The sequence below is a fragment of the Podarcis erhardii genome (genome assembly GCF_964252035.2).
Source record: "Podarcis erhardii genome assembly, chromosome: 1".
Classification (NCBI taxonomy): Eukaryota; Metazoa; Chordata; class Lepidosauria; order Squamata; family Lacertidae; genus Podarcis; species Podarcis erhardii.
In genome coordinates this window covers 68,691,840-68,715,574 of record NC_138497.1, presented here as the reverse complement: position 1 = coordinate 68,715,574, position 23,735 = coordinate 68,691,840, and the positions used below count along the sequence as shown (strand labels likewise).

Genomic DNA, 23,735 nt, shown 5'->3' with positions numbered 1-23,735 from the left:
TTGTAATCCAAAACATATGCAAACCAAGACATATGCAAACCAAGGTACCACTGTAATCTGTAGAAGACTGACCATAGACAGACTTCAGATTTCTATGCACTGCATAGCATATATGAAATTCAAAAACATTAAATACAACCTATTTCTGGACAGCCAGAAGTAGATAATCAGTTTCTAATGAGTACAGAATGCTAATTCTGGAGCATAATGTTAGCTGAAAGAGCATAGATATCACCAGGGAGTGTGTTTCCCTGCCTCCATTTTTGTCTGCCCATCAGACAGTAGCAGAGATGGGAAGCATAGGCATTCCTAAGAGACCAGCTGCCTTGCTCTTCCTCAGCTGTCTCCAAGCAGCAGCTATTCCATCTGGCTGCAGCAGTAGAAAGATGGGAAGCAGGGTCCACGCCATCAGTTCTGCTGAGACGCCATCTCCTTTTGGCAGCTCCTCATCCCTGAACTGTATACACCAGGGGTCAGCAACCTTTTTCAGCAGGGGGTCCACTGTCCCTCAGACCTTGTGGGGGGCCGGATTATATTTTTTTGTGGGGGATGAACAAATTCCTATGCCCCACAAATAACCCAGAGATGCATTTCAAATAAAAGGACACATTCTACTCATGTAAAAATGCACTGATTCCTGGACCGTCCGTGGGCCGGATTGAGAAGGCGATTGGGCCGGATCTGGCCCCTGGGCCTTAGTTTGCCTACCCATGGTTTACACCCTTTCAGGTCCTTTTAAGGATGTTGTGTGAGTTTGCTCCCCCTCCACCCCACTTACCTTTTGTGTTCCGAGGGCAGGGAAGATATTTTTTATTCATCTGTAAGCTACTTCGTGTGCCTGAAGAGCAGAATAAAAATGTTTTTTAAAACTGGGTTCAGTGTGTGTCTCCAAGCTCATTTTTAGTCAGTGTGGGTAATGGTTTTATTTTTATCATGAGTTAAATCCTGGTGAACATAGAAGGGGAGCTTATCCAAGTGGATGGGGAGAGCATGCATTCTGGTAGCATTTTCCTTGTGTAAACTCCTGTTAATTGCACTTCCTTCTTAGCCCTTGTCTTGAACAGCATTGTTCGTATAGGCCAGATCTAGGTCACTGCTTTCTGAAGTAGAAGAGCTGGATAAAATAATTGAAGTGGGTATTGGTGCAGTCAAGGTCACAGATTTCAGGAAGTGGCCTCTGTAGTATCAGCCACCAGTGCTCAGATGACTGACAGTCCGTAAAGTCCCCTCTCCTCCTGTGGCACAATCTGTATTCCTTTATCTGATCACAAACTTTATTATCAAATGCAATGAAGGATAAGGTAAAATCCACAGCTCTGTCCAAGCCACCAAATTTTAACAAAGACATTAATTCTGATACTGGATGTTTAGATTACAGATAGGTAGCCGTGTTGGTCTGCCATAGTCAAAACAAAACAAATTCCTTCCAGTAGCACCTTAAAGACCAACTAAGTCAGTTCTTGGTATGAGCTTTCGTGTGCATGCACACTTCTTCAGATACACTGAAACAGAAGTTTCCAGACCCTTCTGCCAATCACCCATTCCCACCACCCTTCTGAGTAATACCCCTCCCCACCTTCTCACTATATAGAAGGGTCTGGAAACTTCTGTTTCAGTGTATCTGAAGAAGTGTGCATGCACACGAAAGCTCATACCAAGAACTGACTTAGTTGGTCTTTAAGGTGCTACTGGAAGGAATTTGTTTTGTTTTGGATGTTTAGAGATACCGTTAATTGTTGCAGATATATTTGTACAGTCACATAGTACAAGTTTGACGTTGGGTGTACATGCTAAGAGGTTGGGAGGGTGGAAGACAAACTAATACTCTTCCTCACCTGTTAAGACTGATAATAAATGCAAGATATATAGTGTGCCATTATTTAAGTAACTGTGCATACTAGCTGATAGTACTGAAATGTCTTTTTCTATGCAAAAGTTATGTATATTTATTTTTCTCTTTTTTAATCAGGGAGATTATTTCATTCCTTTGGTGTCTTGATCAAATTTCAGGGAAACCTTATGAAATTATATAGCGATATAACCTTTTAGTCAGAATATTTCAGCATACTTAATGGAGCTGATTTGTTCAAATAACTTCCAGAAGAGGGAGCCTCCTTTTATTTAGGCATATAATTGCAGAAGCTCATAAACCTTGCTCCTACTTTTTTTTTTAAAGACAGCAGTACTTCAGCAACCTAATCTACTAATCTACAAATACCTGCTATCTCTTCAGCACAAGAAAACATTCATTTACCTTATTTATTTAATAAAATTTATATACAACAAGATGGTGGAGGCATAACAGGTTGTAGGCTTTTCACCAATTTCTGATTGGCTTAAAACTATCTTACAGTACTTCACTTTAGTACACTACATCCCCTTTTCAGACTACAGTGGTACCTCGGGTTAAGTACTTAATTCATTCCGGAGGTCCGTACTTAACCTGAAACTGTTCTTAACCTGAAGCACCACTTTAGCTAATGGGGCCTTCTGCTGCTGCTGCTGCGCCGCCAGAGCACGATTTCTGTTCTTATCCTGAAGCAAAGTTCTTAACCCGAGGTACTATTCCTGGGTTAGCGCAGTCTGTAACCTGAAGCGTATGCAACCCGAGGTACCACTGTATTCAATTCATCTTAAAAGCTTTTCTAACTTCTGGGATGTGTGTGATTTATTTTTTGGGTGATACGAAATGCAAGAACATAGAAAGTTGCCTTATACCAACTTGGATGATTGGTCTATCTAGCTCAGTGTTGTCAACACTGGCTGGCAGCTGCTGTCCAGGATTTTCAGACAGAGTTCTCCCCCAGCCCTACCTGGAGATGTTGTGGATTGGACCTGGGACCACCTGCAAGTTTGGCAGATGCTTTACTACTGAGCTATGGCCCTTCCCTATGTTGTTAAGATGATGTTGGACTAAATACAAGGAAGTTGGAGAATCAGGAGCCAGGAGCTGCAAGATGGGAACAAATGAGCAAATCAGGACTGAAGGGGGAAAACTAGAGGCAGGTTCAAGGAACGCACAAGTATACAGGAAAAGTCAAGAGCTCAGGAAGGCTTTAATTCATTTTTTGCTTGACACAGTAAAGGCCTTTCTAAACTTCCCGCACAGTAAGATCCAGCAGTCAGCCTAAGTGGGTAGTGTCAGTCTAGAAGGTTCTTCACTAAGAAGGCTGCCACCTGCAGTTCAGTGCTTCATCATACAGATTCCTGCAAACTCCTGACAGTTGAGTTTGTTTTATGACTTGGCCTGTGCGCCACATTTTTTACTAAATTGCAGCAGAGGCGTTTTGTAGTGCTTTAGTATACAAACTGCTTGTTTTGTAAATTACCTCCTAATTAGTCTTCCCATGCATAAAAATACGACTTCCCTTCTGTGGCTTTCATATATGCTCTTTCCAGCTGACACAGTCTGTCATGATCCTATTAAGACACTCAAAGCGGTGGATTAGCTTCCGAGAGTGAGAATATCAGCCCTGTGTGATGATGAGCAGCAATGCTCATGGGCACAATTCAGAAAATTTGGGATGAGGAATAACTGGAGTTGGAGAGACTGTCCTGTGAGAGTGAAACTGCTATCCTATTGCAAGGCAATGGATGACTAACACTAAGAATCGAAGTCTTACATTTGGGAAATGTAAACATGATCTGTCAGTTATGCTTGCTTGGCATTTTGCCCTCTTATGCTTGCTCCGTGTGTACAGCAGATCATCAGATTTTGCCCAGCAGAACATGTGATCGCACCAATCTGCTCTATTTCCAAGGGCTGAAAATGTTGACACACTGAACTTCTTTGGCTTGTCAAAACAACTCTTGGAAAAAAAAGAGAGAGGCTTAACCAAAGTCCTAATTAGATGATGACCTGGTTTGGATACCTGCCTTGCCTTGCAGGCATGCTCAGATCCAACCTTTTAACCTGCAGATGACTAATATCCAGCCTGCAGCAGTGAGTGTACACATGGACAAAGGTGAACAGCACTGGGAATCCCATAGGAATTAGCCAGTGCCTCTCATACTTCTGATAAGATTTATTCATCACATCTACTCAAAAGAATCGTGCTCAGTTACTGTGAAGGCATCTTGCAGTTATCCTCTGTTCTCCTGCAGTAAAACAGAAGTAGATATTCTCTACATGACACACTGAGAATGGGATCTCTTACCCTTCCCACTTTTTCCTGCTTTTGAAACTTTTTGTGGTTTCTAAAGTTCTCTTAAGAGAAAGAAATGCCTTCAGGCATGGTAGCTTCCCTTTCTGCAGATTCACACTGATGCTGTTTTAACTCTGGTAGATCATGATGATTCTTTTTTGTGTTTGCATGAAGCTGGTTTGATTTTTATTTTTTTTGCTTGGCTTCCAAGTTGCCAGAATGGCCTATCAGTGGCTCTGCTGCCTCATTTGGGTGTGTAAATGAACTTGCTGGTGTTACCAGCTTTGACATTTTTTTTAGGTTTTGTTTGTTTGTTTGCTTGCTTTTTACGATTCCACTCAATGACATCTCTAAGCAGGTTAAGGGTTTGATATGATGATTGATGTGAATGTGGTCTGTGACTAACCTCTGAGCGCGCGCACACACACACACCCTTCCCAAAAATAGGGCCAGTTTTGTAAGCTGGGAGTGAGCAGTATGCTTTAGTAAACTGACTAAATGACTGAACTGGCCCTGTGTTGAGAAAACGTTATTGCCCTATACAACAGCTATGTATAGGGCAATAATGGTTCCCTAGGACCACAGCAACCCATCTAGGGTTATAAAAGTAATCTGAATTGTCCCATGCATTTGAAACTAAATTTTATTTCATCTGTTGCTGACTTGTACCTTTTATATTTTATATGCTGAAGGCTGCCACAACTGATGGCTTGACACTAATTCTGTACTGGGCAACAAATGAAGCGATTGTAGTAGGGCATCATGTGACTGTGGCTTATGGTCCGATTTCTCTCACCACACTCTTATTCAAAGCTTTATTGCTAATACTTGGCATCTTTTGCTGCAGCAGAAAACAGTGAACTCATTGTAAACTGCGGTTAATGGTAGAAAAGCAGAAACAATTTGTTTTCATGATCTGACCGTTGTCTTGGTACTAGTATTTGTAGCAGGTACCTGGCAAATGGAACAATGCTCTGCAGCATCCTGATGTGCAAAACCATTGTGCATTTGTACTGGCAGCCCCCTTCAAGGCCAGGTGAGGGTACAAGCCAAATACGTACCAGGATACGTATGTGGGCGAAAATTGGCCACAGCTTTATTGACTAACAGAAATAGGTGGACCTGGCCTGGCATTAGGACAGAATCTGTTGACCAAGGAATGTCTGATCTGAAGTCTGATCTTGATCCCCATAGGACTGCTGGGGCATCTTATGGGGAGTTATCCAGCATTAAGGACCCAGCATGGCACAAAACAGTACTTCTAATAGCTGTAGATGGCTACTGACCAGCTTGGCTGCTAAGGCCTGGGGTTGTTTGCCCTTCAGGCCCCTTAAGGGCCCCGCCTTTTTTACATATACTCTACCCAATGCTGCTTCTGCCCAAATTCTGACAATGAAGACAAGATGCCTAACAAACATGTGCTATTCACTGGGAGAAAGGCAAAATTCTCCCAACCTATAGCCAGTTGCAGTTGAGAGTAAAATTCCTTTCTGACCTTGTAAACCAGTGACCACTGGAAGTCTTAGAGGGAGCCTTTAAACTGAAGGAGGGAGGACTGGGAAAGTTTGCCCTACTTGTGGTGGGGAGGAAGAAGTCTGGGCCGAATGGCAGCCAGTCCTTTTAGACGAAGGGCCACCAGTCTACCCTTCCCCGAGATCTCACTGGGCTATGCAGAGGGCCCAAGATCTCGTGGGAGGATTACTCTTTCCCTCTAGCCATAGTAGCTGCTATGCCACTCCACAAATCAGCTGATGGTTCCAACATTCTTGCCAGGCCACAATATGTAGAGCAATACATGCAGTTGTTCAGTCTATAACTTGGGCACAGAAAATAGGTATTAATTTTTTCTCTTGAGTAGCCTTCAGAAGCTAAGAGGTGAGCCTTCCCCCAGTACAATATTGTAATATGTTTAAAGAGGAAACTATTTGCATGGTCTGAAGGCGCATGAGCTGAAGCTAAGCAGGTCTGGATCTGACCAGTTTTTGAATGGGTGACTGCCAGGGAGCCACATATACACTGCCTTGGAATGAATTGTGGAATAGAAATGTAAAAATGTAAAATAATTCCCTATTTAAAATTAATATTTGCAGGGTTTTCTTTTAAGACTTCTTTTTTTTCCTTTTAGAAATCTGAGATCCAGAATTGGTGCTAGCACATTGAATAATTGTTGCAAAATAACTTGGCTTGTCTGTAGCAAATTTGTCATTTGCTCTTAACTTCTGATCATTATCATCGTATTAAGCAGGAATGTTCACAGTACCTGCAGGTGCAAGAGCCTCACGTGCTTTAAAGGTGGAATATGGAGGTGGATGTTGAAACAGACAACTTGTGATTTGTCGTAGGTGTTTGAATGCTTGCTGAGATGCTTTAGACATTACAAGAAACAGGAAGTGGGAGTGAGTTGTGCTTCCTCCTTCGCCCATAATGTATTAGGAAGGAGAGAAGAAGAGTCACTGGCTGTTTTCCTATCTAGAAGGCGGGTGCATCCTGGGATGGGGTGGGGAATTCATGACCCTGCCCCAATCTTGCATGCTACAGTGGAAACATATCATGGAGAAGCACGTGATTCTTTCAGCAGCTCTTAGCATGCATGAAGTGCCCTGACTTTGTTGCCAGTTTTTGCTAAGTTATTTCTTACGTATAAACTCTATCTTACAGGACAAATTTGTTGAAACAAGCAGAGCAGCATAAGAGTTTGTATGTTTGAAAGAAAAAACCTATACAAATGCAAATGAAGTAGTGTAAAATATTTACAGCAGTAAGAAACAAAGACTAAGTGTGCATAATATATGAGAACAACCTAGAAAAATAGAGCACAGTCAAGAAAATGGGTATCCATGGAGCCTTCCAAAGTCAAAACTTCATGATGCTTAAGACAGAGTGGCTCCACACACAAGTCTTTGTGAAAGTAATATGCTGTACTGAAAGATGTTTTTATGCATGTGCACGCGCACACATTGGCATGACCGCATCAAGCACTTCATTCAAAAGTAGCATTGCTTTTTAAATGTTCTCCCTGCTCTATCAAAAGGCCTCAAGCTAGGTTATCTATCATATGTGTGGGAAAATATTACTCCCTTTACAAAAACAAAATACAAAATCCACAGTTGTTCCTTCAACAGCAATGTGATAGTAGGCTGGGCTGAGACTTTTCTTAGAGCTATTGATGCTGTGACTTGATGACCATGGTGGTTTGAGAGTGGGAGGTCCAAATTAAAATCTCCACTCTTCTCAGCTCACTGGGTGGGCCTTTGATAGGATACTGTTGCTTTGGTGGTTTTGATTCCTGCTTGTGTGCGACCCACGCATCGATGGGATTCAGTATGATAAACGTATGTTCAAGGTTGCCCCCTGATTTTGATACAGCTTTGTTAAATACATGCTTGCACATGTATAGTAAGCTATAACCACAAACAAATTATGCTTTACTGCCGAGTGAGCAGTGTGATAGTGCACACTGCTCAAATCGTGCCCAATCCTCACTGCCCTTTGCCAGCCGGGGAGAAAGCAGATTACAGTCCTGGCTTAATGTTGCATTACAAACCTTGGCTTCCTTTTGTGAGTTGTTTGGAGAGAAACAAACCACAGGTGCTGGTTTGCAGATAATGCTTAGTTAGCACTTTCCTGGTTGGCAAAAGGGAGAGTGGGGGAATGAGAGATTTCAACAGCATCCATCAGCATGCTTCATGTTCAGTGTAAGCCATAGTTTGCACCTACGACTTACCGTGATGCCCAAACCAGGCCTTAATAGTTCTTGGATACAGAGCCAATAAGCAGAATCTTTTGTACTTTAGTCAGTCACTACAAAGCTTTCTTTTAATTGGCTGCCTGACTACATCTCTTGGCGCTCTTGCATTAAAAACCATCTATCTATAACTGTTGGCTTTCAACCAAGATATGTTTTCCTTTTAATATTTGTTTAAAAAATAAGGTTGAATTTGATGGGAGTTGAAATACAGCTTCTTACATGATAGAATCATAGAACTGTAGAGTTGGAACAGGCTACAAGGGGCATCTAGTCCAACTCCTTGCAGTACAGGTACCATGAGGTTCCCCCATCCCATTCGGAAGCATACCAGACCCTGCTTAGCTTTGCAAATGTGTTAGAAGTTTTATTGCAATGAGCCTTTGTTATTCACATTTGGTAAGAGCATCCCTAGAGCCAAGCTTGTTACTTTTTAATAATTAAATATCACTGTGAGGTACTGGTCAAATTAGAAGCTCTCTTGGAATCTAGAAAGGGTAACAAAACTAGATAGTGCCCCTGCATACTGTTGACACTGAGTTGGATTTCTGAGTGTAGTTTGTTCCCTGACCTAGTTTTGCTATCATGCATACCATGTGCTCATTAAGTGACGGAGAATTCTGGGAAAGTCTGAAGAGGAATTTAAGGTTTGTTGTCACCTGCTTCTTAAATTAATCCAACTTTTAACCACAAATTACACCTTCCTCCACACTCCCATCACAGTGTTTACACCTATGGTCATTGCTTAGCCTTCAGTCATGTGCCTTCATCTATGTGCAGTGGTGTAGACTGAGTTTGTTCCATTTTAGGCCAAGTGGTAAGCATATGGGGCTCAATGAGATAAGCAGCTTAGAAGGCCTGCTGATTCTTGGGAAACTAAATAGACCCCCTGCCATAAACTGAAAATCTATTGTCCCTCATCCATTTTTCTAATTGCTGCTCCTTACTTCCTTGGCTTTGTCCTCACTGGTATTTGCAGAAATTTTGGGAAGGGAACTAGATGGGATTCCACGGACAGGGTTTGCTCCTTTCATGTTATTTAGAAGCAATGTGAATGTAATTGGCTTCTGTCAAACTTTCCTGTATGTTGAGGATTTCTCATCCCAGTTGATCTTCTCTGCCTCTGGGTGGATGTTGGGGAACCTAGAGAAACAAGCTTTGCTTGTAGGTGAAACAAATAGCTGGAATGGCTGGCAGGTTTGGGCTTGTCATCCCTGTGCTTATGCCAAACTTGTTTCTGGCAGTTGTTTAGCAATACTACAGCTGATAAGATCTTGATAAGGTTGGGTGGGTGGCTAATGTTAATGTTGATATTTTCAGTACACATTATAGATTGATGCTATATATCAGGAGGTTGCTGCTATAAAATGAGCTGAATTATTTGTGTCTGTCTGTGAAAGATGCATGGTGTGAAAGATTCGTGGTGGATACATATGAATGTAGTGATATTTTCAGGAAGGGAGTCAGGGAAGTTACAACAATAATGGTGACAAGAGGAGAAGTTGTAGACTTATTCAATGCAGATACCTTTCCAGCTTCTATTAGTACCCACCCAAGAGTTCATAAATGTCACATTTTGATTCTATAAAAATTCATAATTTGTCCCTATGATTGGCCTCTTTGTATGAGGATTGGAGTGGCCAAATATAACACCATTTTTAAAAAAAAGAATCCAGAGGAAATCTGGGAAATTAAATTTAAAATATTGCTTGAGTTGAAAGATTGTACACTGAATATTGCAGGCTTTTAAAATTAGAGCAGAACTTTACTTTATAAAAAGACCCCACTCAAAAGCACTACAAGCATGCCTGAGAATAGTAAACAGTATGTAAAACACATCAGTGAGAAGATTCTAATTTTCATCCCCGCCCCCATTTTTTTATTTACTGGTAGGTGATCAGAATAAGCTGTGTACCTTATTAGCAGAAATTGCCATTAACAATGCGCTGGGAGATAATGAACTTAATCTCAAATATAGTTAATTAAAAATCTGATGAAGTGGAAGGGAGAATAATGCATAACTTGATTAAATTACTCTTGAACCTTCAAGCCATGATATTCCTGACAATGAAGGAAAAGAGTTTTGGGTGTGGACTACTTCTGGAGCTTTTCCCTAGTGAACTACCAACTTGTATTTCGGTGCTAAGGTGGGTTGTGTAAAATTCTTAGTTTTAATGCCATTTACTGATTTGTTATAAATACATCATTGTTGATTTAGGCTATCTCTTTGCCTTCAAGATTAGAGAGAAAGAAACTAATCCTTTGTCCTCTTCCTCTTTTTAGCAAGATCAAGATGATGATGAAAGGGACCCATCCAGATGGACTTAGTTCCTCTTTAAGGGATGCGGTTACTTGTGGCTTTTATCTCAGACTTCAGTCATTGCTACTTAATGATATGCAAAGCATTCACTTTATTACTTCAGCTTCAAGTTTTAAAGGGCCAACAAAGCTTTGGTGGTTGATTAAAATTGGAGGGCGGGTGACTAAAAATGATGGGGCTGTTAGTTAATCACATGCATATGGGTTGTGTCTTTTTATAAACGTATTGCCGCAATATGCAACGACAAAATAAAATGAAGATGGCCCTTCTAACAATGAGCGGAATCCGAAATTTAGTAAACAGCTTTCAATATTTCCACTTTTCAGAAGAAAGTGATTACTGAGTGGCTCTTCTTTTCCCTGGTCTGTAAAACATACATGTTATGAAAGACACGCACACACATACTAACCCTCTCAATGTATTACTCATGTGTAGGGCATAAGTGTATAAAGTTAAGCCGTGCTTTTAGCCCTGCCTGGGACATTGCTTCCTTCTCATTTTTTGAGAAGAGTGTTCAGCATGTGAACACTTGCCTTTGAGTAGGGGCTTTGGAGGACCAGGGTACTTGACCATGTGGTATCCCAATTGTGAGGAGCCTCTACAGTAGTGCCTCGGGTTAAGTACTTAATTCGTTCTGGAGGTCCGTTCTTAACCTGAAACTGTTCTTAACCTGAAGCACCACTTTAGCTAATGGGGCCTGCTGCTGCTGCCGTGCCACCGGAGCACAATTTCTGTTCTCATCCTGAAGCAAAGTTCTTAACCTGAAGCACTATTTCTGGGTTAGCGGAGTCTGTAACCTGAAGCATATGTAACCTGAAGCATATGTAACCCGAGGTACCACTGTACTTGCAAGCAGGTGCTTGCATGCTGGGCTTGCTTCTCGCATAGCCACGCACAGTGAAAGGATGACACAACGGGTGGCTCTAAAAGTTCCTTACTCTACACACTTATGGCCTACATGTGAGTAACATGTGACTAAGGCTCAAGTGCTTAGGTATGTGAGCTTTTTCTTACTGAGCACTAGTGCAAATACTGTCACACCTTTTTTTTTTTTTAAAAAGAAAATGGTTAAAAAACAACAACCAGCACACTCTCCTCTTCAATGCTCCAACACTGTTTGATTGCAGCAATTTACAACTATAGCTAGAAGGTTTTCAGAGTGAACTTTGCAATCAATTAACGTGAATTTGCTTCACATCTTGGAAAGCGCTTCCCATGAGGATCATAATATCAGGCTAATTTAGTTCAATATAAAATGGTTGTGGGTAGCTTTTCTATAAAACATGGAGGCTATTTTAAAACTTTTTTTAAATTAAAGGTTGCCAGATAGCTTTAAAGCTAACTTTAGTTAGCCTTACTGTGTGTCTTGGATGCGATTTAAAGCAAAGGCAGGAAATAAAGGCAGAGTGAATGCTTAGCCTTTGTAATAAAAAGAAATTGGAGCACCACATAGGGACTTGCTTTAGTAGTGCTGACAATATCCCAGGAATATAACATGGAAAAAACATTATGTCCAGGAATTGAGCTAAAAGTTAAGATTACTGTAAATGAAGCAGCACTGTGATAAAAAATATACAGTGACCCATAAATACTGTTTAGGAGAGAATATGTGTTAACCACTGAATTATGGTGTATAAATGCTTTAGGGCAGTATTTTCCAGACTTCTAGTCCTGGGATACAGTCCCTCCCCCATTAAAGTTGGAGGCTCAATCCACTGTACTCTCATAGAAAAAAGTGTTTCTGCTTTCCTAGATCAATAGACAAGCATCTTCCTTAGAAATACTGTACAGGTTAGCATAATGAAGACTCAGGGTTGAGGCAGGATTGCTGGGCAAGGTGGGGATTCAGCCTGTTAGTTGCAACATGAGCTGTGCTGCTCCCTTAGTCATTGGCCATAGATCACAGGAGCATGCTGGCCCATCTAGTCCAGCATCCTGTTCTCACAGTGGTCAACCAGATTTCTAAGGAAACCTGGCAAGCAGGACATGAGCTATCCATCAACCCCCATTGTCTCTCCTAGTATTTCACTGGTTCGTAACTGCAGTCTGGGCAATATAGTGGTTTAATTTTCTGAGGTACACATCATCCTCTCTTTCAGCACACAGAATAGGGCTCAATACCCTAGGGGATACTCAAGGTAAGGTTGGTGGATTCTATCCCAGACAAAGGGACTGTGGTCAATTTACCTCTCTCTGTATGTGGAAAACCATATTTGATTTACCACTGCTGATTTTCCAGGTGTCTGGCGGGATTCCTGTTTTGCTCCCACTGCCAACCACTCTTGCATTTCAAAACCTCCTAACCACTGTCACCAGGCATTGAGACTATGCTGCTTAGCAAACAGTATAACGAATGGTTATTTCTTATTCACTGTAAAGGTAAAATAATGTAAATACTATATTCAGTTGGTAGCTGTTTCTTTAAGGCTTATGCAGCTAGGTAACAGCTAACTTTCAGCCGCCAGTGGATACTACGAGATCCCAAGCCTGACTTTCAACATTCCATAAATATTTGAAACTTGGGATTGCTGTGATATTTGTAGCCCTTCCTGTATTCTCTGACTTGGCTGAATAGGCAGTGTGCACTAGTAGGGTTTGTACATACAGCCCTTATATATGAAGAGATTAAATTTAATATTTATGTCCTGCTTTTCTGTTAAAATAATATGCAAAGTTGCTTATAATGGAGAACAAAACACAACGTAGCAAAATGAAGCATCAGAACACTAAAGTTGCATATATAATATAAAAACAATGTTGGGGATCAGAATTTCTCCTGGTTGTTGTTCCTTTTGCTGTTTCCAGCAGAGCAGAGTCTTTGGGGTTCTGACTTGGTTCCACTAAAGGATCACTCCAAAGGGTTGCTTTTCCCTTGGCAGTCACTTTCCAGGCAGCAGTTCCTCCTACTGGTGGTGTCCTTCATGCTATTTTGGATTTCAGTTTTTGGCTGTGGGTTGAGTCATCCTTTGTGACCTCATAATTTTAAATTATTTTAAAATAAACCATTTTAATATTGCTGAGATTTAAAATCATTAATACATGGTGATTTGTGTTCCAAGACCTGCTGTCACCATCTTCAAAAGTGCATGGTGAGCTTCCCTAAATACACAGAAAATTATGGGAGAGCAACAGCCCATGAGACTTCTGCTTGTGTGGTTCTCTTTCAGTCAGACAGCATTGGTGGTGCAGTGGGGATGGAACTTTTCATGCTGAGAACTAGTGGTGGAATTTAGGAAGACAAAAACATTTAGAAACTATGGCCCAGGACCTCATGCATCTGGTAGCCACTATCCTGAGGCTTGATAGAATGAGACATTTTTCCTTAGAGGATCTGAAGTGGCGCCAGCTAAACCTGGGAGGTGTCTTTCCTTGAAACAGCTGAACCCATGTGACTTTCTAGCTTTAGACATTGGCAGACTGTATAGCATCGGCCTACAACTCCCAGCATCCCTAGCCATTGGCTATGCTGGTTGGGGATGATGGGAGTTGGAATCCAACAGCATCTGGAGAGTACCAGGTTGCCACCACTGCTCAAGGTGCTCTGTATGGACTAATGAGTTCCGGCACAACTAGAGCAGTGCAGGGGAAATGGCAAAATGCTTAAGATCCACTGGGAAACTGCCTTACTATGCCTGGTCAGACCATTGGTCCATCTAGCCCAGTATCTTCTGCTCTCAGGAAGCAACTCTCCAGGTTCTCTCGCCCTCCACTACCTGATCCTGTTAACTGGGAATGCCATGGATTGAACATGAATCTTTTTGCATGCAAATCAGGCACTGAGCTATTGTCCCTCCTCAGTGTTTCCTTCCCAAGTATTCCAAGGGTTTGCCTACTAGGTTTTGTTCAACCATAGCATAGACAGGTCCCTGCACCCAAAGAGTTAGCCTCAAAAATAGAAGGAAATAGATGGCCTGAAACATATGTGCTGTAAGAAATGCAAGGCAAATTCCCATAGTATTGCAGAATATAAGCACTAGCTTGCAGCGCACGGCTGTGCAAAGTGCCGAGCAAGAGAAATGATCTTTTCAGAAGGGTTGCTGACTTGCTTGCAAAGCTTTGCTTACTGTATTATAAACACTGTGTTAAGAAGAAGAATAGCAGCTCATCATTTTGAAAGAAAGCGGTGATGGAGAAAGGCCAAAGCAACAGTTTCTACAGAGGTTCTGTCGTTGCTCCTGATAATACTAACTCAAAGCCTTAGAAAAAAAGACGTTTCAATCCAATGCTTTTGGAAGTACCTATGCACAGAAGGCTCTCTAGCAGGCATAATAAATTTCCCTGTTCCTGTTTCCCTCTTTTTCCATAGTGTATGCATATGAGTGGTCAATGCAGCAGGCTGTTGTGAGGATAAACCTGTTTGCACCTTCCATAAGCCTTTCCAGCTTTTCTTCATTTGGGTACAGTGGTGCCTCGCAAGACGAAATTAATTCGTTCCGCAAGTTTTTTCTTCTTGCGAGTTTTTCGTCTTGCGAAGCACGGTTTCCCATAGGAATGCATTGAAAATCAATTAATGCGTTCCTAGGGAGACCGCCTTCAGACTAGGTCCGGGGACAGTCTTTCCCCGGACCTCTTCTGAAGGCTGGTGGGGGGGGGAGGACTTTTCTCCCCACCGCCAGGCTTCAGAACAGCCTTCTGAAGGCTGGCGGTGGGAAGAAAAGCCCTTCTCCCGCTGCCAGCCTTCAGAAGAGTTCCTGCAGGGCTGCCTAGGCTGCGAATAGCAGCCTGCTGCCGGGTGCGAGGGACGCTCTGAAGCAGAGCGCCCCTCGCCCGGGGCAGAGATCTGCAGCTTGGGGAGCCCTGCCAGACTTCCCCACAGGGCTCTCCAAGCTGCGGATAGCAGCCTGCTGCCCCGCACGAGGGGCGCTCTTAAGCAGAGCGCCCCTCGGGTGGGGCAGACACCTGCAGCTTGGGGAGCCCTGCCGGACTTCCCCACAGGGCTCTCCAAGCTGCGGATAGCAGCCTGCTGCCCCGCACGAGGGGCGCTCTTAAGCAGAGCGCCCCTCGGGTGGGGCAGACATCTGCAGCTTGGGGAGCCCTGCCGGACTTCCCCACAGGGCTCTCCAAGCTGCGGATAGCAGCCTGCTGCCCCGCACGAGGGGCGCTCTTAAGCAGAGCGCCCCTCGCGCGCAGCAGACATTCACAGCTTGGGGAGCCCTGCGGGGAACTCTTCTGAAGGCTGGAGGCGGGAGAAGGGCTTTTCTTCCCACCGCCAGCCTTCAGAACAGCCTTCTGAATGTTGGCGGTGGGGAGGAAAAACCCTCCTCCCACCGCAAGCCCCGGGAAGAGAGGAGAAGCTGCGCGCCTTCTTCTCTGTTCCCGGACCTCCCACCGCAAGCCTTCAGGACAGGTCCGGGAACAGAGGGGAAGGCGCGCAGCTTCTCCTCTCTTCCCGGGGCTTGCGGTGGGAGGAGGGTTCCCCGCTGTCCCCGGAGATTTCCCTATGGGCTTTCGTTTTGCGAAGCAAGCCCATAGGGAAATTCGTCTTGCGAAGCCGCTAAAAATCGGAAAACCCTTTCGTCTTGCGGGTTTTTCGTTTAGCGAGGCATTCGTCTTGCGGGGCACCACTGTAGTTAATGAGTGCTAGGGAAGTGGGCTGCTCAGGAGCTCAGGAGGAATCGTAAGGGTGTGACATGATGGATGCAGTTGTGTGTACCCCACAGAGCAGAGCTGGGTGGGAAGAGATACTTGTGGTGTAGTGTGGTGTAGTGGTTAAGAGCAGTGGACTCTTAATCTGGTGAACCGGGTCCACTTCCCCGCTCCTCCACCTGCAGCTGCTGGGTGACCTTGGGCTAGTCACACTTCTCTGAAGTCTCTCAGCCTCATTCACCTCACAGGGTGTTTGTTGTGGGGGAGGAAGGGAAAGGAGAATGTTAGCCGCTTTGAGACTCCTTCGGGTAGTGATAAAGCGGGAGATCAAATCCAAACTCTTCTTCTTCTTATGGCCACTCATAATTTGTCCGTGCAGAAGCACTGTTCTGAAATAGGACAAAATTGAGACCAAAACGATGATTGTTGGATGCACACTGATGTTCTTGTCACACTGAATGGCTTGATGGAGACTGAAAGCTTTCCATCACGTAGTACAACATCCAGTTTATGTTTTGGTAGCGAATGTGTCGTGTGTGCGTATCCCCTTCATTTTTGTAAAGTATTGCAATCATATAAGACCATTTGCCTCTCCTTCTCTCAACTTCAAATCCAAGCACAATATCAAGCATTTTTGTGATTTTGAAATTAGAATCCATTATAGTAATGGGGCAGCAATCTTGTGCATTTTCTTTTGCATTGCTGAATAAAGTATAGTTAATATTATGAGCTGGGAGAGTGATGGATTAGAATTCTCTGGTTAGTACAGATAAAATAATAGGGGGCTGCGGAGACTCTAGGAAGAGGGGAGGTTGTTTGGTGGAGCTCATGTTCTGTAATGAATGAAGAACAATCTTGCACAAGTAAGCTGCAGGCACCAATTTGATGCCCTCCAGATGTTGCTGGACTTTATCTTCCATCATTCTTGGCCAGTGACCGTGCTTGCTGTTGCTGATGGGAGTTGGGGGAGTCCAACAACATTTGGAAGGCATCACGTTGACTGTAGTGAGGTAAGAAATGTCTAGCAATATTACCAGTGTAGGGAGAGAGATTTTATACTTTGACTGCTCTGTTTCACTGCAATTATTTGGCAATGCCTTTTATCCACTTCTTCTTAATTCTTTTTTAAAAGTTGATTTTAATTGAAGTTTTATATTTATGAATGTACAACATAAAAAAAATCTGACCAAGCAGAATAAAGTACCATTCATGAGAATGTCAAGTATAGAAATACCAAATAGCACCTTATAAACCCCTTCCACTTCATGACTTGAGTTGCTAAAGGTTTCAACAGTATCCCATCCTTTTTCAGATAGGATATGAAAGCCCCCAGATAAGCTGAAATTTATCTCTTCTGATTATCACTCTCACAACATGGTTTTGATAAGCAAGTCTTTTCAATAAGGCCATGCTCTAAAAAATTTCCAAGCCAATCTTTGATAGAAAATCCACATTTTCCAATTACCAGCAACTGCTAAATGAGTTGCAGTGAGGTAATGTGACCAACTCCTAATGAATCAACTTTTGCTTCTGAGAAGATTGGATCTTTAGAAGCGCCAAGGATTGATCAGGCAGAATAATTTGCCCTGTGACATATGAAATTCTGCATTCCAAAATAGAAGTCCTCTGTGTTCTCCTGGGCAGCATTGCTAAAAAACATTATGGTACTGTTGGACAATGTTGCTAAAAGATGAAATTATGGGTATAATTGAAGCAGTTGCAATGTGTGCCATGAGGATTATCTCATTGGTATGCTCAGCCACAAAAGATATATTTTCATTAAAAAGTAATAAATAAATTGAGTAATAAATATTCTGCAGAAATATACATGTCACATCAGACCTTTAAAAAAGTTGTGTTAATCGTCTGAGCTTGAAAGAAACAATTCCCTAAAAATACTTAAAAATACTGAGGAGCTTCACTTTTGTGATCTTCTGTTCTGGGCAGGAATTTTATTCATGCCTTAGGCTCAGACAGCTTTACAGATGTAGGGTATCAATGCAAAGGAGAATCACGTACTAGAATAAACAGCCTGGTGGAAAGGGAACAGGAATTTATTCTGTCATAGTGCAGAGTGAGCATCCTTCGTAAACACTGTTGTCTATCCAAATAAATTGTGCAAAAAAGGATGCCTCAAGAATGCATTGTGCATAATACGTCAGGGTGTGGGTGGGTGTTGGACGAATAATCCTATAGTAACCCAAATCCTCTAACAGGTTGGATGTTACAAATGGTTAGTGAAACACAAGTTCTTGACCTTTGAAACACTTAACCATGAGTTAATGTCTGATGTGACTAGACTGTACTTTGCCCTATTAAGTTGTAACCTTACATGTACTTCTAAAACAGTACAGCTGATTCAGTACAGAACGAGAAGGTGAGGGAAACCATTGCGATTGCCACCTTGTGAAGAGAGCCTATAAAGATTGTTCCCCGTTTTTAATGTGATGTTTCCCAAGGAGGTGTATTTTGGCAACAGCATAGCTTGTTTGGGAACTCAGAAGATTTTGGTTTTGTGTGAAATAACTTTGGGGGTAATTTTGAAGACACAAATGGTAGGAAGGGGAAAGTCAAGCAGCACCTTCACTTGTTGCTGTTCCTGCTGTCTTGCAAAAAACTATACAACTGATCAACAAGTGTATGCTGAGCATCAGTTAATTGTTGTTAAATTAAACATACTGCTCAGATACTGCTTGATGAAATCCTGACAATCTCAATTTTCACAGTTTGAAGGGTCAGTATGCTTACAACCCTTAAAGTAAAAAAAATAGTGGGTGATCTGATAGTAACAAATGCTAAGGACATTTTGAAAACTGCGCTCTAGGAAAGTGGGAAAGAAGCAGTAGGTTGTCACTGAAGAAGGTAAATCTGCCATCCTTTCTATTGCAGTTTTGCAAAAGTAAAGGTAAAGGGACCCCTGACCATTAGGTCCAGTCGCAGATGACTCTGGGGTTGTGGCGCTCATCTTGCTTTACTGGCCGAGGGAGCCGGCGTAAAGCTTCCGGGTCATGTGGCCAGCATGACTAAGCCACTTCTGGTGAACCAGAGCAGCACACGGAAACACCATTTACCTTCCCGCTGGAGCGGTACCTATTTCTCTACTTGCACTTTGATGTGCTTCGAACTGCTAGGTTGACAGGAGCAGGGACCGAGCAACAGGAGCTCAACCCGTTTGCAAAAGTAGCTAGTTATAAATAAAAGAGAGCAGAGGCAACTTATTTGGGAATTCTGCTTTACATAGGATACACAATTTGCTGAAAACTACTGTGTTCATTTATTCAGAAGTGTTTGTCCCTTAAGGTCCGTAGATTATTCCCACAATGTGCTTTGTATCCTGCAGGCTTCTTAACCTGTAGTTTGTAAGGATTTGAATCTTGTCCTAAGGTGTCACTAACTTGACCTATATCTGTCTCTTCCTAGGTGTTACATGCTTGCGAAAACCTGATAGCATATTTCAGCTGAACCCCAGCCTAAGAGCATGCCATTAGGATATTCTTCTTTTACTACTTGGAACATGGGGGAAAAGGACGATGAGAAATATAGCCAAGCTGGCCAAATATTTGAAAACTTTGTCCAAGCCTCGACATGCAAAGGTACAATCCAGGCCTTTAATATCCTCACTCGTCAACTTGAACTAGATCCTTTGGACAACAGGAACTTTTATACAAAACTTAAATCAAAGGTGACCAGTTGGAAGGCCAAAGCCTTGTGGAACAAGCTAGATAAGAGAGCAAGCCATAAGGAATATAAGCGTGGGAAATCTTGTGTGAACACCAAGGTAAGATGCTCTGTTTTGAAAGTTGGACCCTTGCTTCTTCTGCATGTCAATGCTGTGCTGTTCAAGTTGCAAATTGTGCCTGGTAGCCACAATTTGGAAGTGTGCAACTGTCACTGCATCTGTTAACTGCTTTAATTACTCACCCTCCTGTGATGACCAGCATATAGTTCATGCTTTTTATGGTCTATTTATGGATCACTTCCCTCATCTTCGTATGTTTTTGGAACGTTGATTGGCTTATCTCCCCTTGCAGGTAGTCTATCAGAAGTCCCCTTGGTTCACTCCACTGCCAATTCATATCCATAGTCTGCCATAATCTACAGGTTGTGTGCATTTGTCTTTCATCATCGGATATATATATATATTTATATGTGTGTTTCTAATTACTTTAATCTTTACAGTGGTGAAGCAAAATGCAACCACAAGAATGTGACAATTTAACACTTAAGTTTGTGATGAATTAAAATCGAATGTGCCTGTCTATGGTTGCCTCATCTATTCCTCTTTCGAAGAGGCTTATCTGCATGTGTTACTTCATTCAAATCAAAGCCAGGAGAGGAAGGAGTGTGGGAAACTCATCTGGCTGATAACCCACAGCATCCCTGTAGTTTCTGCTAGCTGGCCTAACAGGAAGTTGTCAGTGAGTTTATATCACAGCCTAAAGGAAGCATCTTGTCAAAAGGCTGAGCCTCTGGGGGATTGGGTAGGCCTTTCAGTCTGCTAAGCTTTGATATTTCATTCAGCATCCTTCTGTAATTTGCAGGACTTTGTTTATTATTGTATTTGTATAATATATGTCCTCGAGCTCTGAGCAGTGAATATGGGATTGTCCCATTTTCCCCTGAGGAATGGCTCTTCATGATACTAGGGGGCAGAGGTGGAGAATGAGAACAGTGGACAGAATATGAATAAATGAAACAAGCACAATGTTGGCTAATATATTAGCTGTATCTGTCACTTAAACTAGCCCATAAATGACCCAGAGTTGTTTTTACTGCTTATCGGTGTAAGCAGCCTGAATATATGAAAATGCTTAATCTGGAGAATGCAAATGAAAACACTGGCTATGGATTGCAGGCTTACTGTGGCTATCTAGCAAGCATTCCTTGCTTATGATTCATAGTCTGCTGTGAAAATATATCTATGGCACATGAATGATAGGAAGCGCATCCAGACAAGAGCAACTCCCCAGTGATTACTTTGACGTCATGCTGTTTTTGGGAGGTTAATCGTACCAGCCTGTGAACTAGCACCTTAATAGATCCATCATGGTAAAATGACTTGCCAGCATAGGAGTAATTGCAGGGAAGCGGGTGGGCTTTCAGAAATGGGATGGAATATATCTGCATATTGAACAGGGAATGAGTCTCACTGTGGATTCAAGAGTCAAGGAACTGAACCCAGGCCACTGACTCTGGTCCAGTGTGGAACAGCCCAGTTCAAATCCTTGCAGTGCCATGAAGATCTGTGTGGTCTTGTGCAAAGTCAAGTCTCAGTCTAACCTACCTCTTGATACTTTATTATGATGCTAACCAATGTATGTTAAGCATCTTCCAAGTATTAACATTAGGGCAATAGAATTATGCTATAAAAATTACGCTTCAGGCTTTGTGCTAGAGAGAAAACATAAAGAGAAGCTCAAAGGTGCATGTTTGTGTCAATACAGAGGAAAAAGTAGAAATGGAAACAGAGCGCTCCCTTGTATTAACTACTGAGGCTTTTTTCCTGGCATTACAAGCAATGATAGCTTTAAGCCTCACATCTGAAAAGTCTCTTGAAAACTGATAACTTGTCAGACAAAATGTAAAGTTTTTAGCTGTCTGTCCAAGCAATGCCAAAACCAGGAGGAGTTCTCAGGAACATAGAAAGCTGCCTTAAACTGAGTCAAACCCCCTTGGTCCTTCTAGCTCATAGAATAATAGAATTGTAGAGTTGGAAGGGACCCCAAGGGTCATCTAGTCCAACCCCCTGCAATGCAGAAATATGCAGGTGGTCCATATGGTGATCAGACCTGTGACATTGTCATTATCAGCACCACACTCTAACCAGCTGAGCTAACTGCTCAGTATTGTCTACACTGACTTGCAGTGGTTTTCCAGGGTTTCACACTGGCGACATTCTCAGCCCTACGTAGAATTGAAGCTGGGTTTTCTGCATTGAACACAAATGCTCCTCTCACTTAGCTACAGCCTTACAGTTTGTGGATGGTTTAGTTGATAGCTTTCTGAAGGTTTCATAGTTTACTACCTTGACTATGGGTCATCTACAGGGGTCAGTAACCTTTTTCAGCCGTGGGCCGGTCCACCATCCCTCATACCATGTGGTGGGCCGGACTATATTTTGAAAAATAATAATGAACCAATTCCTATGCCCCACAAATAATCCAGAGATGCATTTTAAATAAAAGGACACATTCTACTCATGTAAAAACACATTGATTCCCGGACCATTTGCAGACCAGATTGAGAAGGTAATTGGGCTGCATCTGGCCCCCGGGCCTTAGGTTGACTACCCCTGGGTCATCACATTTGTGCAGTAGACTTCCATTTGCCTAAAGAGACTTGCCCTTCCTTTCCTCTTCATGCAGCCTGCATGAGCCTGCTTAGCTTCAGCAAGTTGATGGCCTCATGTGTCTTCATATCATACCCAGGCCCATTACATTTCTTGATTCAGGAAGACTATGTGTAGGGTACAGGGAAGGTAGGTACTATCTGGATGGTCCCACAGAGCACTTCAACTTTATCATGGCTTTTATGAGATGATGCTTCACTGAATTACTCATATCCTGAGTAAGGAAGAGTATGTAGGAAGAGTATGTAGATTACTTTCCAAACCAAACTAGGTGGCAAGCAGAGCTTACTCATGTCTGTCTGCTAGTACAATTAATTCTATGCTGATCTCGTAACATTTCTTCCATCCACCTGATTATTACTCAGGCCGTTTTGTCATGCTGAACAATTAGAACTGCTGTGCTAGGGGAAAAGTAAGCTGTCCTCAGTTATTTCATTGTGTTAATTTTTCTTTAACATTAATTACTTTTCAAGAAGGTTAGCTGAGGTGTGCCTATAAAAGAAGACTTTTTTTGATTATGTGATTCTGGTTGGAGCTGATCTTTGCTGACAAAGTCTAGGCAGGCTGTTGTCGATCCTCTCAGATGAAGAGTGGAAAGAAGTGAGGGGACTTGTTATAAGTGTTGTCCTGATTAGTGCTGGCAATTTCATTCCTTCTCCCTTTCAATAGTGGTGGGGTGAGACAAGTAACAGGCATGCTGTGCTACTGAGGTAATTCCAGATGTCTGGAGTTGGTATGCTAGTTTTAACTTCTGCTGTGCTGTCTCAGGCCATTGTGATCTGTGACTGTATAGAGGTGACCCTTCAGTTCTGTGAAAATGACTAGGGCAAAGCCCTGGCTTAACTTCACAGGAAATGTGAAGGCGGGTGACTTTAAAAATAACAACAACATTGACGAACATGCTTTGCAGTGGAGCGGAAAAAGTCAACTCTGTTTGTCCAGGCCGAACATCATCCAGAATGATAAAGCAAAGTAAGATGTTCTGAGAATAACAGTGGCATTAGCTTGTTGCTTATATGAAAAATTGATGCTGTTGAACTAGTCCCAGAACACAGCTGTTAAAGGCAATATATTAATTCTTGTTCCTTTTGGCTTCCTTGCTTTAATTTGCAACTTTTAAGAATCTTTGGTTATCAATGTATAATTGGGAATTCATATAGGCATGCCTCCCCCCCCTCTATCCAGGTAATATAAAAGTGTTGTCACATTTTTAAATACTGGTATGACAGCACACCTGTAGTCTGCCTTTTGAGAGGGAAGAGAGCCAAGCGAACTAGATAAACAAACCATTCCTACTTAACTTCACTCCTGCCACCAAGTGGATACCTTAATTTTTTGTTTGGCTGCCTCCACTAAATATTACTTTTATACAGTGGTACCTCGGGTTACAGATGCTTCAGGTTACAGACGCTTCAGGTTACAGACTCTGCTAACCCAGAAATAGTACCTCAGGTTAAGAACTTTGCTTCAGGATGAGAATAGAAATCGTGTGGCGGCGGCGCAGTGGCAGCTGGAGGCCCCATTAGCTAAAGTGGTGTCTCAGGTTAAGAACAGTTTCAGGTTAAGAACGGACCTCCGGAACGAGTTAAG

General features: G+C 42.5%; 1 protein-coding gene across 12 annotated transcripts in view; it reads left to right on the top strand.

Moving 5' to 3' along the window:
- Positions 1-23,735, top strand: part of MICAL2 (microtubule associated monooxygenase, calponin and LIM domain containing 2) — a 152,030-nt gene that overhangs the window by 12,830 nt on the left and 115,465 nt on the right. For all 12 annotated transcript variants that reach the window (XR_014160775.1, XR_014160776.1, XR_014160777.1 and 9 more), the window contains exon 2: positions 19,217-19,574. Coding sequence is in view for 9 of the 12 variants with exons in the window: in XM_081878739.1 (XP_081734865.1) it covers positions 19,275-19,574 (300 nt within the window). In the remaining 3 variants the exon portion in view is untranslated. The remainder of the gene's footprint in view (positions 1-19,216; positions 19,575-23,735) is intronic.